The 13,898-nt window shown below is 37.8% G+C and overlaps 2 protein-coding genes across 3 annotated transcripts; one reads left to right on the top strand and one right to left on the bottom strand.

Moving 5' to 3' along the window:
* Positions 1 to 26: 26 nt before the first annotated feature.
* On the bottom strand, positions 27 to 3,838 carry LOC103949840 (myosin-9). Its single transcript, XM_009360967.3, has 5 exons — positions 2,095 to 3,838; positions 1,914 to 1,990; positions 1,637 to 1,748; positions 1,421 to 1,537; positions 27 to 741 (listed from the first exon to the last, which is right to left on the bottom strand). Exons 1-5 carry the CDS (start codon positions 3,493 to 3,495, stop codon positions 385 to 387), a joined length of 2,064 nt encoding a protein of 687 aa, XP_009359242.1. The 5' UTR covers positions 3,496 to 3,838; the 3' UTR covers positions 27 to 384.
* Positions 3,839 to 6,500: 2,662 nt separating this feature from the next.
* Positions 6,501 to 9,771, top strand: LOC125467842 (E3 ubiquitin-protein ligase RGLG5). 2 transcript variants are annotated; one of them, XM_048585323.1, is made up of 12 exons: positions 6,501 to 6,645; positions 6,747 to 7,086; positions 7,230 to 7,314; positions 7,414 to 7,554; positions 7,643 to 7,756; positions 7,842 to 7,939; positions 8,063 to 8,142; positions 8,247 to 8,352; positions 8,459 to 8,586; positions 8,676 to 8,904; positions 9,144 to 9,200; positions 9,323 to 9,771. In XM_048585323.1, exons 2-12 carry the CDS (start codon positions 6,853 to 6,855, stop codon positions 9,401 to 9,403), a joined length of 1,353 nt encoding a protein of 450 aa, XP_048441280.1. In that variant the 5' UTR covers positions 6,501 to 6,645; positions 6,747 to 6,852; the 3' UTR covers positions 9,404 to 9,771. The 2 variants fall into 2 exon arrangements, with proteins under 2 accessions (XP_048441280.1, XP_048441281.1); XM_048585324.1 differs by having other exon boundaries at positions 6,589 to 6,645; positions 6,837 to 7,086.
* The last annotated feature ends 4,127 nt before the right edge of the window (positions 9,772 to 13,898 follow it).

Here is a 13,898-nt window from a genome sequence, read left to right as displayed (position 1 = left end):
GATACGGCATCAAACATATAATCTTCGAAGTAATTTTCCCTTTTATTTGAACTTCAATCGAACCTCGGTATAAGTAATGTAAGTTAGTACGGTTACAAAATGAAAAGAAAACGTCCACGAAAAATTTCTTTCAGAAACTACATCACAGTGAGAAAATTATAGAAACCTTCCCCCTGAAGAAGCATGAATACGAAAGGTTACCTTGCGCTGCAAGTAGCCACTACGCGAAAACAAGCAATTACATGTCCACTGCAAACAAAAGGGCATTGAAGAGTGGAGAGTTAAAAGAAGCCATTTTTTTACTGTTCTAATTTTGAAATATCACAATAAATACACAAAATGAAACTATAAGCAAAAGGAAAAGGGAAAAAAAAAAGGTGGGAATCATAGAAGAGGTTCGGAGAGCTCCATTTCATTTGAAGTACTCTCTTGTTGTGTGTCGGTGCGACTGACACCTACAAAGTCCAGACCAAGCCACTGCCACGGCCAGCATACATATCTAGGTCCACTCAGTCCCCTTCTTGTGTCTTCCCGATTTTCAATTTCTTCAAGCTGACGTGTAAGCTCCTCTAATCTATCCCGGAGCCTGGTTGCCCTCAAGTCTGCCAATCTCAATGATTTCTCAGCAGCATCTCTAGCTGCCATGGCAGCATTGGCCGTCTCTTCTTTGAACTTGAGTTTCTTCTCTGATTCCACAATTGCCTGCTTAGCCTCTTCAAGTTCCTTCTTAAGTGTCGACAACTGCATGTTCCAACCATAGTCATTATAAACTACGACTTAGAAGCATGCTAGTTGAACAATGAAGATGGAATATGTGATATGAAATGAGCTTCGTAAACTCTTTTATGCAAACTATCAAGCCCTGGTTGTTAGGATAAACCTTTGGGTCCATTGGAGTGTGATATTTCAAACTTATATCTTTAGTTAAAGCCGATTGCCAAAGTGATCTTGAATGGACATTACCGAAACATAAGTCCTTGTTCGTATGGGAGGAAAGAAAAAATACATGGATTCCAAATGATTTGTTATAACATGAAAAATTCCGGGTCACTTTATGTGTTTGAAGCAGTTATTTACTTGAAATGAATGTAGTCTGAAGATTTTGAATAGTAAAGCTATTACTAACAATATACTTCACCCTGACACAAGTATCTGTTCCTTTTCGATATGATCCTATCTTTCCCTTCGCAATCAGGCCGCAGCCAGACACTGTAACAAGTTGGACCTATAACTCAGTCAAATCCCACCATAGTCCCTTTACTCCCGAAAAGGACTGCAGGACAAATCTATCTGTTTTATACAATTATATGAGCTCAGACCCTAAATATTTATTTCTTCCACTGAGATATATACCATTTGAATGCAAAAAACTGGGAAACCAAGTGAAGAAAATGACATCATGTCAAACTTGCAAGATTACCTGTGTCACAAATTCTTGTTCTACACCAGTGCCCGCAGCAGCTTCTTGCTCTGCTGCAGCTTTCCATCTTGCAATTTCTTCTTCAGCAGCAGCAATGTCCATCATTAGCCCTTCAACCTACACACGGAATGGTTTTACATAAATCCTCAAATTGGTTCATTAACAGTAAGTGCTACAATATATCATTGATTTGTAAATAGAACAGGTATAACATACACTTTCATTTGCTATTCTCTCCTTCTCTTCAAGTTCCTCGATTCTGTGCATTCTGTGGTCGAGCTCCTTAGCTTGAGCCTCAACATGCTGTTTGAGTAAACTCAACTCCGCCCTTAATACGGTAAACAGTAAATGAAACATAACAATACCGTGTCAGGACAAAGTTAACAGTATAAAAGCACAAGTATTTGATTAGTGCAAACGAAACTTCAAGTTAAGGTGTATGCAAACGCCAAAACTGATTTGAAATTGAATAAGTTTGGGCAAAACAGAGTACCTTAATTCCTCCGAAGCATGTTGCAGGTCAATGATCTCAAGCTGAGCTGCCTTAACAATGTTCTCCAAAGCCCCCGCCTATATAAGATATTACCAATTACATCAGCAATGAAAAAAATAAGGTTTCAAACCAAAACAAATTCAAAATAAGAATCAACACAACTAACAGTAAGGGTACTTACTAATGCGTATATTTCATCCTCCTCCGTCTCAATATCCACATTGTCATCCCCAGCATGCTTACTAAACTTGAAATCTATCCCGGCCTCCCTTAAACCATTTTCTGCAGCTTGAAACAATTCATTTGTCTTAGATGATGGACTGGATGTGATCCTCTTTGACAATGCACTCCTGAGTAACGATCCAATTTGTTCTTTCTCTTTAACTAACCGATTCACTGTTTCATCCAAATGCTTTATCTCACGATTCTTTTCCTCAGACAAATCCCTTGTCTTCTCGACAACAATCCTGCTTAATTCATAAATGGATTCCATCCCAGCCAAAGTTGCACGTATGTTCTCCTCCATGTCCGTTTCCTGAGGGACAAACAGGGACTCGGAAAACTCTGACTGATCCAAATTATGGGCATCAACGATTCTGATAACATTATATAGCCGGTCATGTATTTTTGAAACCAGATTCAACTGATCAAAGAGTAACCCCCTCTGCACTTCTGATTTTGAGTCCAAATCCGTCAACTTATCATCATACTCTCCAACCAACTGCTTCAACTGGGAAACCTCCTTCTCAGCCTTACTCAACTTTTCCACCATCTCCTTCTCAATATCAGAAACTTTCCCACTCTTTTCCGTAATGCTCTTCTCCAAATTCTCAACTGCGGATGTCTTCTTCGCAACCTCATCTCTCAAACCACCGATCGTGGCCTCCAGCTGAGAAATTTCAATGGCAATTTCATAATTTCTCTGATCCATCTGCTCTCTAGTTTCATTCCTAGACTTCACTGCAGTATCAATCTGCCTCACAAGCTCTTCCACAATCTCATTCGCCCGCTTAATCACTCCGTAGGCGACCGCCGGAAAACCCGTGTACTTCTGCGACCTTGGCAATCCCCCACCCCCAAAATTCTTGAAATTGCTAACTTTCCCCGATATCTTGTCCATTCCAGACATGAGCATATGAGTCGAATTCCCAATCTCAGCCCTCAAACCGTCCCTCTCCTTCACCGCCTCCTCGAATTGCTTCGCAATCTCCTCCCTCTGCTGTAACGCCTCCTCTTTCGCCCTATTCGACTCCGCCAACTCCGCCGTGACCTGCTCGTTGGTTCTACAAGCTTCTTCCTTTTCACGCAGCGCCTCGTCCCTCTGTCTCCCCCACTCGTCCCGCTTCTTTATCGCCTCGTGCGCCAGAGCCTTCAGCCGGTTAAACTGAACCTGCAAATCCGACTTCGAATTCTCCACCGCCTCGCGAGCTTGCCGCTCGCGGTCCAGCTCGGCGATCAGCTCGCGGAACCGCTCCGGTGAAATCTCGTCAGGCGACGGAGTCTTTGTCGCGATCGGCACCGGATCATCGCTCTCCACGTCACTGAGCACCGCATCGTTGTCCTCGTCGCCGGCGCTTGCCATTTAGTATATACGCCAATCGCCGAACTCTTTCTATCGCCGATTGTGCAAGCACAGTCTCATTCAGAGTAATTCCGAGTACTATCAAATCGCCGATTTTAACCACAATTCGTAATTCGTGAACAAAACTAATTTGAAATCGTAAGGATTAACCGGATTGGAAAGGGAATTGGCGAGTTCGCGCGATTGGAAAGGTGGGAATTTTGGGCGGTAACTTTGTTGAAGAAGGATTAGGAAACTGGGAATTGTAAGTTAACTTAATCCAAAGAGATGGATTTGGGAAAGGGATTTCGTACCTGTAAACGAGATGAAGGAGGAGGAGGAGGAGGAGACAGAGAGAGAGTACCAGCGACGGTGCGTATCAGTGACGACAACGAGACTACCAACCAGTCTCCCTCTCTTCTTTTCCCGGAAGAATTTTTATTTTTTACCTTTATTTGTCCAAATTATTTTTAATTTTTGTTTGATGTTATCTATGATTAGGAGGTATAAGAATTACGGCCGTAGGCCCTCCGCCGTGAAAGTTAATTTCCTATCGCAATTCTGATGTTGTTTTTTCCGCTCTCCGCCGCATGTGTTATATACTATATGCTATAACCTCGCGCTTGTTTTTATAAAGATGAAGAAATCGATTAAACTTCACAACGCGGTTTAAATTTGTTTTTAGCAATAATCTTACCTGATGTGAAAATGAATACCTTCAAACTATAGTATAAGTGTTGCTTATTTTTCTAAATGTGATATTTTTTGTCTAAAAATTTATTGAGAGGAGAAATAGAACCCGAAACAGAATGAGTTGAAAAAAAATACATCACTTATAATCTCTAGCTTGCTGTGTTATTTTTTTCTTTTGAAAAAACGATATTATTTACAATAAAGGGTGGAGATGGGGCTAAGCCTCACAATGAACTAGCAATAATGTATTTCAAATTCGTTTTTGGCGAGAATCGAACCTAAGACCTCTCTTATTTAATCATCATGATGAAATTTCATTGTTTCTTATAGAACAAAATGTTTGTCAATTTCTTTGAACTCAATTAGACGTCTCAAATATTTTCAATATAGCTAATATTTTACAAGGATGGTATGTAAAGTGCAACTTAAAAAATAAACAATTTAAATTATTAAGTTCGATGTGGTATGAACCCCACAATTAATTCATATTGGTTGGGTTGATGGTGAATCCACCAAACTGCCTACCCCTACGTGTTGGGCCTGTTTTGAGTATGAGTACAGTGAAATGGGCTCAGCAATTACTGGGTCCATATTGCTTGGTCTCTTTTAATGAGGCCCAATATATTCTGTAGATAGACCAAGTTAATAGACTTTTAATAAGGGCCCCACATTTTTTTTTAGGAGAAGCAACTTTTTCGCCCTTTTTTTATTAATTTTGATAGGGAGTGTTGTGAATCTTGTGATGTGTGACAATTCTATAATTTCGAAACTCTTAATGATCGTAATCCCCAAGTTGATAGACTTTTAAAGGAGTTTAACCTCACGCTTCAACAACTTCGGACCCCGACCAAACTAACCCGATAACTTGTTCAAATCGTAACTTCATGTTCCCACACTCTTAACATTTTTCTACAAGAATAATGATAAATATTTTACGCCTACAATATCATCATTGACGAATATACGAATGATTGTCATATCGTCAGACAATATAATAAATATATTATATGAGATAAATAAACAATAAATTGTATATTTAGTAAGGGTTGTGTTATCCACATTTTCAATTTTACCTCTCGCAATTTTTCGCTGTCAGATTGAATGAATTGAATAAGATCAACAAAAAATAAATTAACGAGAGTGTGTGAGAAGTAATAATGAGTATCTAAAAAGCATTACCCTTTAGTAACGTAATAGTGTGACAATCGTAAAATATCTACAATTTACGTGTTGTCATCCTCACTAATCATGCCTTCCTATGAAAAAGATATAATGTAAATCCGACGTGGTGTTGCAGCTTTTACACAAGAAAAAAACGTCGCTATGTTCCATCCTAGAATCAATCTTTTACTTTTTTGGGTCAACGTACTAGAATCAAATTATCAATCATAATCTCAAGTAGAATAAAAATGAAATTAACTTTAAAATTGTGACACATTCTGATTTATCATACAATTTCACAAGGTTTAGCAAAATTAGGTCACACTTCCATATCTATCCTAGTTCAAACAGCTAATAATTAATTTAGTAAATTAAGATAACGACCCTAGAATCCTGCCCATCTCCCAATTAATAATAATTTAGTTTCAAGTTCCAAAAGGAAAAAGTGAATAAAAGAGTAGTTAGTAGCTGGGAAGAGTTGGGACGGTTATGATCCGTCTCCTAAGTTTGAGTAATTTTACTTTTTAATACAATGTTATATTTACATCTTTTTTAAACCGTCGCGGTAGTTCACTTTTTGGAAGACTGGGACGAGCATTTCAGCCTCTTCTCACAATCATCGTTTAATTCATCAGTGTCAATAATCCAACTTAAGACGTTTCATGTGAAATACAAACCTGAAATTTGTCTCCAACCAATTGAATCATCTAGTTGACATTATATGAAGACATTCAATTAGCATCGAGCCCACCCTACACGAACTAATAAATCCGAATAAAATAGAATATCAATTTGTCTAAAATAAGAAGAAGAAAAAAGTTGACTGACCCTATCCGGTTTCCTTGCTGGTCAGGTTACGTAAATACATGTAGTTCATACATCATGCGTTATTCTTATATATATATATATATATATATATATATAGTTCATCTATCAGAAATCAGAACCTTGGTTTTCATTTATTCTTCCACGAATTGCCTCGGAGTTTCGTGATGGGCTTCCTCCAGCTTACTTGACTGTAGGTTTTGGTGGAAAATTAAAAGTAAACGATAATTTTCTTTACGTCGAATTTTTTGAATGATTAAATGGTCGGCGTTTGTTTGAATAAGTCCCCTTTTGTTGCCTAATGATACTATGTTTTTGGTCTTTGTTTATTTCTTATGATTATTTTCCATAGGGGATTTTCGCGCTACATTCTCGTCCTAACAGTTTCATTACATATGTACTTTATAAAGTTGTGGAGTTTTTAAGCATTACTCAGTTTTCAGAAAAGAAAACAAAGTAACAGAGAGATAGCAGCTTTACACATAATTTTTGGTAAAATAGAAGCCTTTTTTTTCTTTTTATGAAGTTATTATATTAATGTCAGGTTCCTCATGGTTTTTATTTCCTGTATATATACACATATATATATGCAGGTTGACATTTGAACTACTGCCTCAGCTTTGGAGGAAGAAAGAAGAATACAGAGTTTGCTGTATTATTCAGAAGGGTTTTTCGTTTTTCAGATTATACTACTTTCTGATGGGAGGAAAAAGCTCGAAAGATTGGAGTGAGAGACAGTTTTCGCACAGCGGATCAACTGCTTCTTCATGGAATCAACATGGCTACTCAGAACCATCACACCTACCACAGCATCGGTACGCTCCTTTGCCATCTTTTAACGGTGTGTCTCAGCCAGTTAGAGCTCCCCAGCAACGACGGACTTCGCATAAAAGTTACTCAAGGATAGCTGATAATTACTGTTCCTTGGATGAGGTTTTTGTTCTGCCCTGCTTTCCACATATTCATATATAAACGACGGTTTAGTGTCCCTGTTTGTTCATTTCTACTTTTTTTTACTAAAAGTTTGTAACCAGTTTTATTTGCATCATTAATTTTTTCCAAATAATAATTGACAGGTTACTTCTGCTCTTGCACAAGCTGGCCTAGAGTCTTCTAATCTGATTGTTGGTATTGACTTCACAAAGAGCAATGAGTGGACAGGTTAGTCTTGTCTTAATTCAAAGAAATTCTTTGGTCACATAACATCATTTGAAGGAATGCAATATGCTTAAGCTTTGTTTCCACCTTTCTTTTTAACAGGTTCGAGGTCATTTAACCGAAAAAGCTTGCATCACATTGGAAATACTCAAAATCCCTACGAACAAGCGATCTCAATTATCGGGAAAACATTATCTGTCTTTGATGATGATAACCTAATTCCATGCTTTGGATTCGGAGATGGTAAACAAATCATTGTCTTCTGCATTATTTCTATGTGGAACTACTATTTGGATGATGTGAATGACAACTTTCATGTATATTCTTGTAGCATCTACATGTGATCAAGACGTCTTCAGCTTCTACGAGGACAAGCAACACTGTAATGGCTTTGAGGAAGTATTGATGCGATACAGAGATATCATTCCCCATCTTCGACTTGCAGGTACTGCAGCCACTAGTCATTACAGGGGCTTTCCCAAATATGCTTCAATATTTGGTTAATCTGAAATTTTGGTTCCTTATTGCAGGACCTACTTCTTTTGCCCCCATTATTGAGATGGCGATGACTATCGTTGAGCAAAGCGGAGGCCAGTACCATGTTTTGTTGATCATTGCCGACGGGCAGGTAATTTGGTTTTAACCTATTTTATTACAAGATGAATCCCCAAGGAAAATGAACAAGATTATCAAGAACCAATCTGCAGCATCTTTCCTTGTTAAAATAATGAACCCTTTTTTTCTATCCTAGGTGACAAGAAGTGTCGATACACAACGTGGTCGTCTGAGCTCAGAAGAACAAAAGACAGTTGATGCAATTGTAAAAGCAAGGTAACTTTTCACAGAAACACATTATTTTACGCGAAAATTTTGTAATTTGATTTAATTTTTTTTTATTTTAATTTTTATTGATTTCTGACCTTGTTTGTTTGCAGCGAGTACCCATTGTCTATAGTCTTAGTGGGAATCGGAGATGGCCCTTGGGACATGATGAGGGAATTCGACGACAATATTCCTGCTCGAGCATTTGATAATTTTCAGGTGATCAGAGACATATTCTAATATCAATAAGTTCTCCAAAACATCGTTGGCTCCTAGAAGTTTGCTTACTTGATTCTGAATGAACCGGTTTTCTTTACCAATGCAGTTTGTGAATTTTACGGAAATCATGTCGAAGAATGTGGATCTATCCAGAAAGCAGACAGAGTTTTCTCTTGCAGCCTTGATGGAAATACCTTCTCAATACAAAGCAACCCTAGAGCTTGGAATATTGGGGTAAAAACTTGCAGCTTAATATTTTAACTTTTACCAGTTTTATGCCGGAGCATTTTAATAACATGAAAATCATTTGCCTGAAAAAGCAGAGGACGCAGTGGGAATTGTCCAAATAGGGTTCCCCTTCCTCCACCCCACAATGTTGCAGTCTCAGTAGGCAGGAACACGAGGCAGTTTAGCTCGAGGGATAGTTTTCAGCAGAGGTCGGCTCCTTATGCTGGATATAATACAGGAGGTAGCACACAACCTTCTCATACAGGATATGCTCGATATAATGCAGAAGCCAGCACACCTCCTTACACAGGATATAATAGTCAGGTATCAAATATATTTCCATGAAATCAAGTTCACGTTTTGGGAATGTTTATGTAGGAAGCACTACTGTTCGTAAACGTTTTTGTTGGAATTTTTTGGTAAAAACTTTAAAGCACGACAAAACTTTTACTAAAATTCAAGTGCTTTCTAGCGCTTTTCCAAAAAGCTCCTACTCTTTAAAATTTGCAATTTGTTTACTTTCTCCTCTGTATACATTCAACTTATTCTCATTTTTTGAACAGGTTTGCCCTATTTGTCTTACTAATCCAAAGGACATGGCCTTTGGTTGTGGGCACCAGGTAGACCATTTTCTTTGTGAATCCAATCTTTCAGGACCTTGATCTATCCATGCAAGTTACAAGTAAACCGTTGCACTGACATTCTAGATTTTTCTTCTTTTGCCTTCGTTATTGTGTGGCAGACTTGTTGTGACTGCGGAGAGGACCTTAAATCGTGCCCGATTTGCCGGAGCAATATCCAAACTAGAATAAGACTCTACTAGTCATGTGTTTGATGGACATCTCTGAGATTTGTAATCTGGATCAAATGTTCAGTTGTATGTACTCTGGGCGTGGAAAGGTCATCTATCAAAGAGTTTTTCTAATGTATAGGGTTTGAACCGGAAACTTATGTGACGTGCAGGAGCAGACAATTTTAGTTGATGTGTGTTCTTGCACCTGGAAGCCTCTGTGTAAAGTATGAACCGATAGATGCGCCATGCTTGATGACCTTGTTTATTAGAGGAACTTCAGGTTTTGTAGTATGTATGACGGTAATTTTGAGATCCGAAAGAGATTGAGCGTTTGATACTTAATGTTGAATCACTGCAATATTTTTCCTGATTAATGATTAGATGACAGTGGTGAGATACCATTGATGTATAGTATAACCAAGATCGTCGGCCACACATCCAACCCCCATTCATTCACGCAAATGGGTTCATCTCCAAACCTAATTCTTTTAGTGCAGGAATGAAATGTTTGGAAATGATGGTCGGCGTCATCTTGACATTTCCGGGATGTGGAGGAGGCTGTGCTTTTTTATTTGTTCTTGGCTCAGAACAAGATGGGCTAGCCATCAGTAAAGGAATCAATTCAGAAACACCCAAAGTCAAATCCCTGATTGAAATCCTGTTCAAAATTTGCAGAATGTTGCAGCAAATCATGCTTTCCTTCGTCAAAATTCACGTTTCCCTATACACTTCATAACTATCAAGAATACAAATAGCTTGACTTGAAGACCTTATATGTATATATAATTGTACATATATATACTTAATAAAGCATATGAAGATCGAATACAACAATGCATATGAACTACGTACTGTAATAAATGCATGCAACATTGTTAGCCCTAGTTTCTGCATAATGCATTCTGTCTATGGACAATGAATGCATGGAACTTACTCCAGAATGAAGCCATGGGGATCGAGACGTGATTAAGACCTTCCCTTCTGTTGGAAACGTATTGGAACCCCTCACTGTCGATAGGACTAGCGTTTTCATTAAGAGAACCATGCAACTGCCCGAGAAAGGGGGTTGAAACCCTAGTTATAAGGATGTAACTGCCCCTCCTATCATGGTTGTAGTTAATTTCAGTTTTCCAACTCCTTATAACCGTTCTCTACATCATTTTGTACAAAACATATAGTTTTCTCACCTTATATTATACATTGATCAACATGTATAAGTTTCATTACATTATATCTCCTATAGTAATGTTATTTCATGTCTTTATTAGATGTTTTGATTCACTTCTCACATATAAGTTCTAACATTCTCCCACATGAGAATGATGAAAACATCTAAATGAAATAACTAACAAGTCACCACTGAGATGAAGAGTTGAAATAAATCTTTCAAACATACTCAAAGAGGCATTAGATGAACTTTAGACAGTATAATACAATTTGCAGTACCATTTGTACTAAAATCACAGACTAGTCGCATTCAAATGAGATCATGTGTGAGAATAAACTTCTGAATAAGAGAATTCTTCATTACAAGCATTACTTCCACATTGCTTGTCAAATAAGAAATGGCACTGCAGCTGCCATTCTTTCTTTATTGCTGCAAGATTACAAACATCATCATATGCTTGATTAGTATTGAGCTTTCACAAATGTATTACATTATCATGCAATATGATTTGCATTCATTATAAGCACAAATTCTGATCAAAACACATACTTAAAGTTGTGGAAAATTACCTTACTCCCACATTTAAACATTATCGATAGTTGTATGCAGTCCCATATTTGGCATATGCCTTTGAAATGCTGTCACATGCAATGCCTTGGTTAATGGATTTGCAACCATATTAAAGATGTTGATATGTTCTAAATCAACGGTTTCATTTCTTATTTCATCTTGGAGCTTCAAGTATTTGATGTCCATAAGTCTTGAAGTTTCAGACCTTCTGTTATTTTTAGCAAAGAACACAGCTGAAGTGTTGTCACAATAAATCTTGATTGGTTCTTGCTTTTAACTATCTTCATGTCACATATCAAATTTCTCAGCCATATATCATGTCTCATTGCTTTAAAACATCCTATATATTCTGACTCCATTGTAGAAACAGCCCTTGTGGTTGGCTTTCTGCTTCTCCATGACATTGCACCCCCAGCCATTATAAAAATATATCCACTCATGGACATTCCATCATCAATGCAGCCTCCAAAATCAGCATCGCTATAATAGACAAATTCCAGGTTTTGAACTCGATGATAACTTAATACATAGTCATGTGTCTTTCTCAAATATCTTAGTACCTTTTTGCTTGCATTCCAGTGTGCAAGACTAGGATTTGATTGAAACCTTCCTAGTACACTTAATGCAAAAGCTAAATCAGGTCTAGTACATACTTGTGCATACATAACACTGTCTACCAAAGATGCTTACGGATTATCCTTCATAACTCGAATGTTATGTTCAGTTATAGGGCACTGTGAGAGGGAAAACTTATCCTCTTTACCAATGAGGACATCACCCGCACTGCAAGCTTCCATATTAAATCTCTTCAACACTCTATCAATGTAGTTCTACTAGGATAGCCCCAAGGTTCCATTCTGCCTATTCCTCACAATCTCAATACCCAAAACATAATGAGCTTCTCCTAAATCTTTCATATCAAAACTATTACATAGCATTTTCTTGGTTTTAATCATTAACTGCATATGAGAGCTTGCCAATATTATATCATCCACATATAAAACCATGAAAATGAATTGAGATTTGTGTGCTTCATGTAGATACATTATCAATTTTGTTCTCCACAAAGCCAAAGGACTGCACAACTTGATCAAAACATTTATACCACTACCTCAAAGCCTCTTTTAAACCATAGATAGACTTATTTAGCTTACACACTAGATGTTTTTTCCCCCTTTCAACATATCCTGGGGGTTGTACCATGTAAATGTCCTCATCAAGACTACCATTAAGAAAGGCAGTTTTGACATCCATTTGGTGAAGTTCTAAGTCAAAACGAGTTGTAAGTGCCATAATAACCCTGAAAGAGTCCTTTGTAGAAACTGGAGAAAATGTTTCTGTGTAATCCAAGCCTTCCTTCTGTGTAAACCCTTTGGCTACAAGTCGGGCCTTAAGCCTTTCAATCCTTCCATGAGCATCCCTCTTGGTTTTAAATACCCATTTGCACCCTATTGCCTTTTTAGTGTCTGAACCATCAACCAAAGTCCAAACATGATTACTTGCTATGGAAGCAAGTTTTTCTGACGTTGCAGCCCTTCCACAAATCACTCTTGTAAGTCACTGGATCATCTTCATCACCAAGATCATACTCAACTTGTTGTAGATAACAAAAATAATCATTTGGTATAGCAGACTTCCTGGTTCTCATCGATTTCCTCAATAAGGGTGCTTGAGGCTATGTAGATGATTCAGGTGCTTCAGTAGTTGATGCAGATGAGTGCATTGGATCATGTAAGACCAATGTATCTTGATTTTGAGATGTTGTAGTTGCTGCAATAGGTGTAGAGATACCAGTTGCAATTACAAATGAAGACAATGGTGTTGCACTAGATAAATACAAGGGAATTGTAACATTGTTAGGCATTGTAGAATCTTGAGACAAAGGGAAGGGTCTTCATGCTCTTTAAACACATATGACTGTCTGAGATGTACTTGTGATAAACCAAAGTCTTCAATAAACTTAGTATTGTGACTTTCAGCTATTCTTGTATGTGCATTACGACAATAAAATCTAAACCCCTTGGATTTTTCTGCATAACCAACAAAATAGCAGCTAGTTGTTTTCATTCGGGTTGGGTTCGGTTCGAAACGGTTCGAATTTTTTGCCAAAACCGAAACCAAATTGAACTTTCAGTTCAATTCGGTTCGGTTCAATATTTTTCGATTTTGGTTTTTTTTGGTTTTTTCCATGATTTTTTTTAATTTGGAAAAAATCTGCAACGATTGAGGCAGTGAAGATGCAGGAAACTTCTGCATCAAATGAATAGGAACTAGGACGATCGGCCATGGATCTGACATTATTGGGTGTCGGTGCGCATTTCTTGTTGTGGATCTGAGAGCTCTCGCAGAAAAAACGCACGCATAGTGTTAAATCTTTGATTTTTCCATGAAAATAAACCCAATATAACTAAATAGTAGCCATGAGAGATTTTTACCTTGGGGGTTTATTTTTAGTCCCAAACCTCTCGTCAGCCATGGCAACACTTATGCATCTGCTGCCAAATTGGAAGATTATAATACACAAAACCCCAACAAAATAATTAAAAGAAAAACCCATTTTAATTCAGAAAATCCCAATATAAATCATATTTGTTTTGATTCGAAAATTACCTGTGAGAGATCGGAAAACCCGGATTAGAATCTCCCAATTCGGAGGGGTTCTAATTCGAAAAGGGGGGAAGGGGAGGGAAAATCATGGTTTGGAAGAAGGAATCCGTGATGAGGATAGGAGAAGACTGGAGATAGTGATTTGGAGGAAGAAAGGAAGGGGAGAGAGAGAGAGAAATT

This window comes from the organism of the source record quoted next, unplaced genomic scaffold (genome assembly GCF_019419815.1).
Source record: "Pyrus x bretschneideri cultivar Hongxiangsu unplaced genomic scaffold, Pyrus_bretschneideri_v1 Contig22, whole genome shotgun sequence".
In the NCBI taxonomy this organism is placed as follows: Eukaryota; Viridiplantae; Streptophyta; class Magnoliopsida; order Rosales; family Rosaceae; genus Pyrus; species Pyrus x bretschneideri.
Note: the sequence above shows the minus strand (reverse complement) of the source record. Positions and strands in the feature narration are given on the sequence as shown.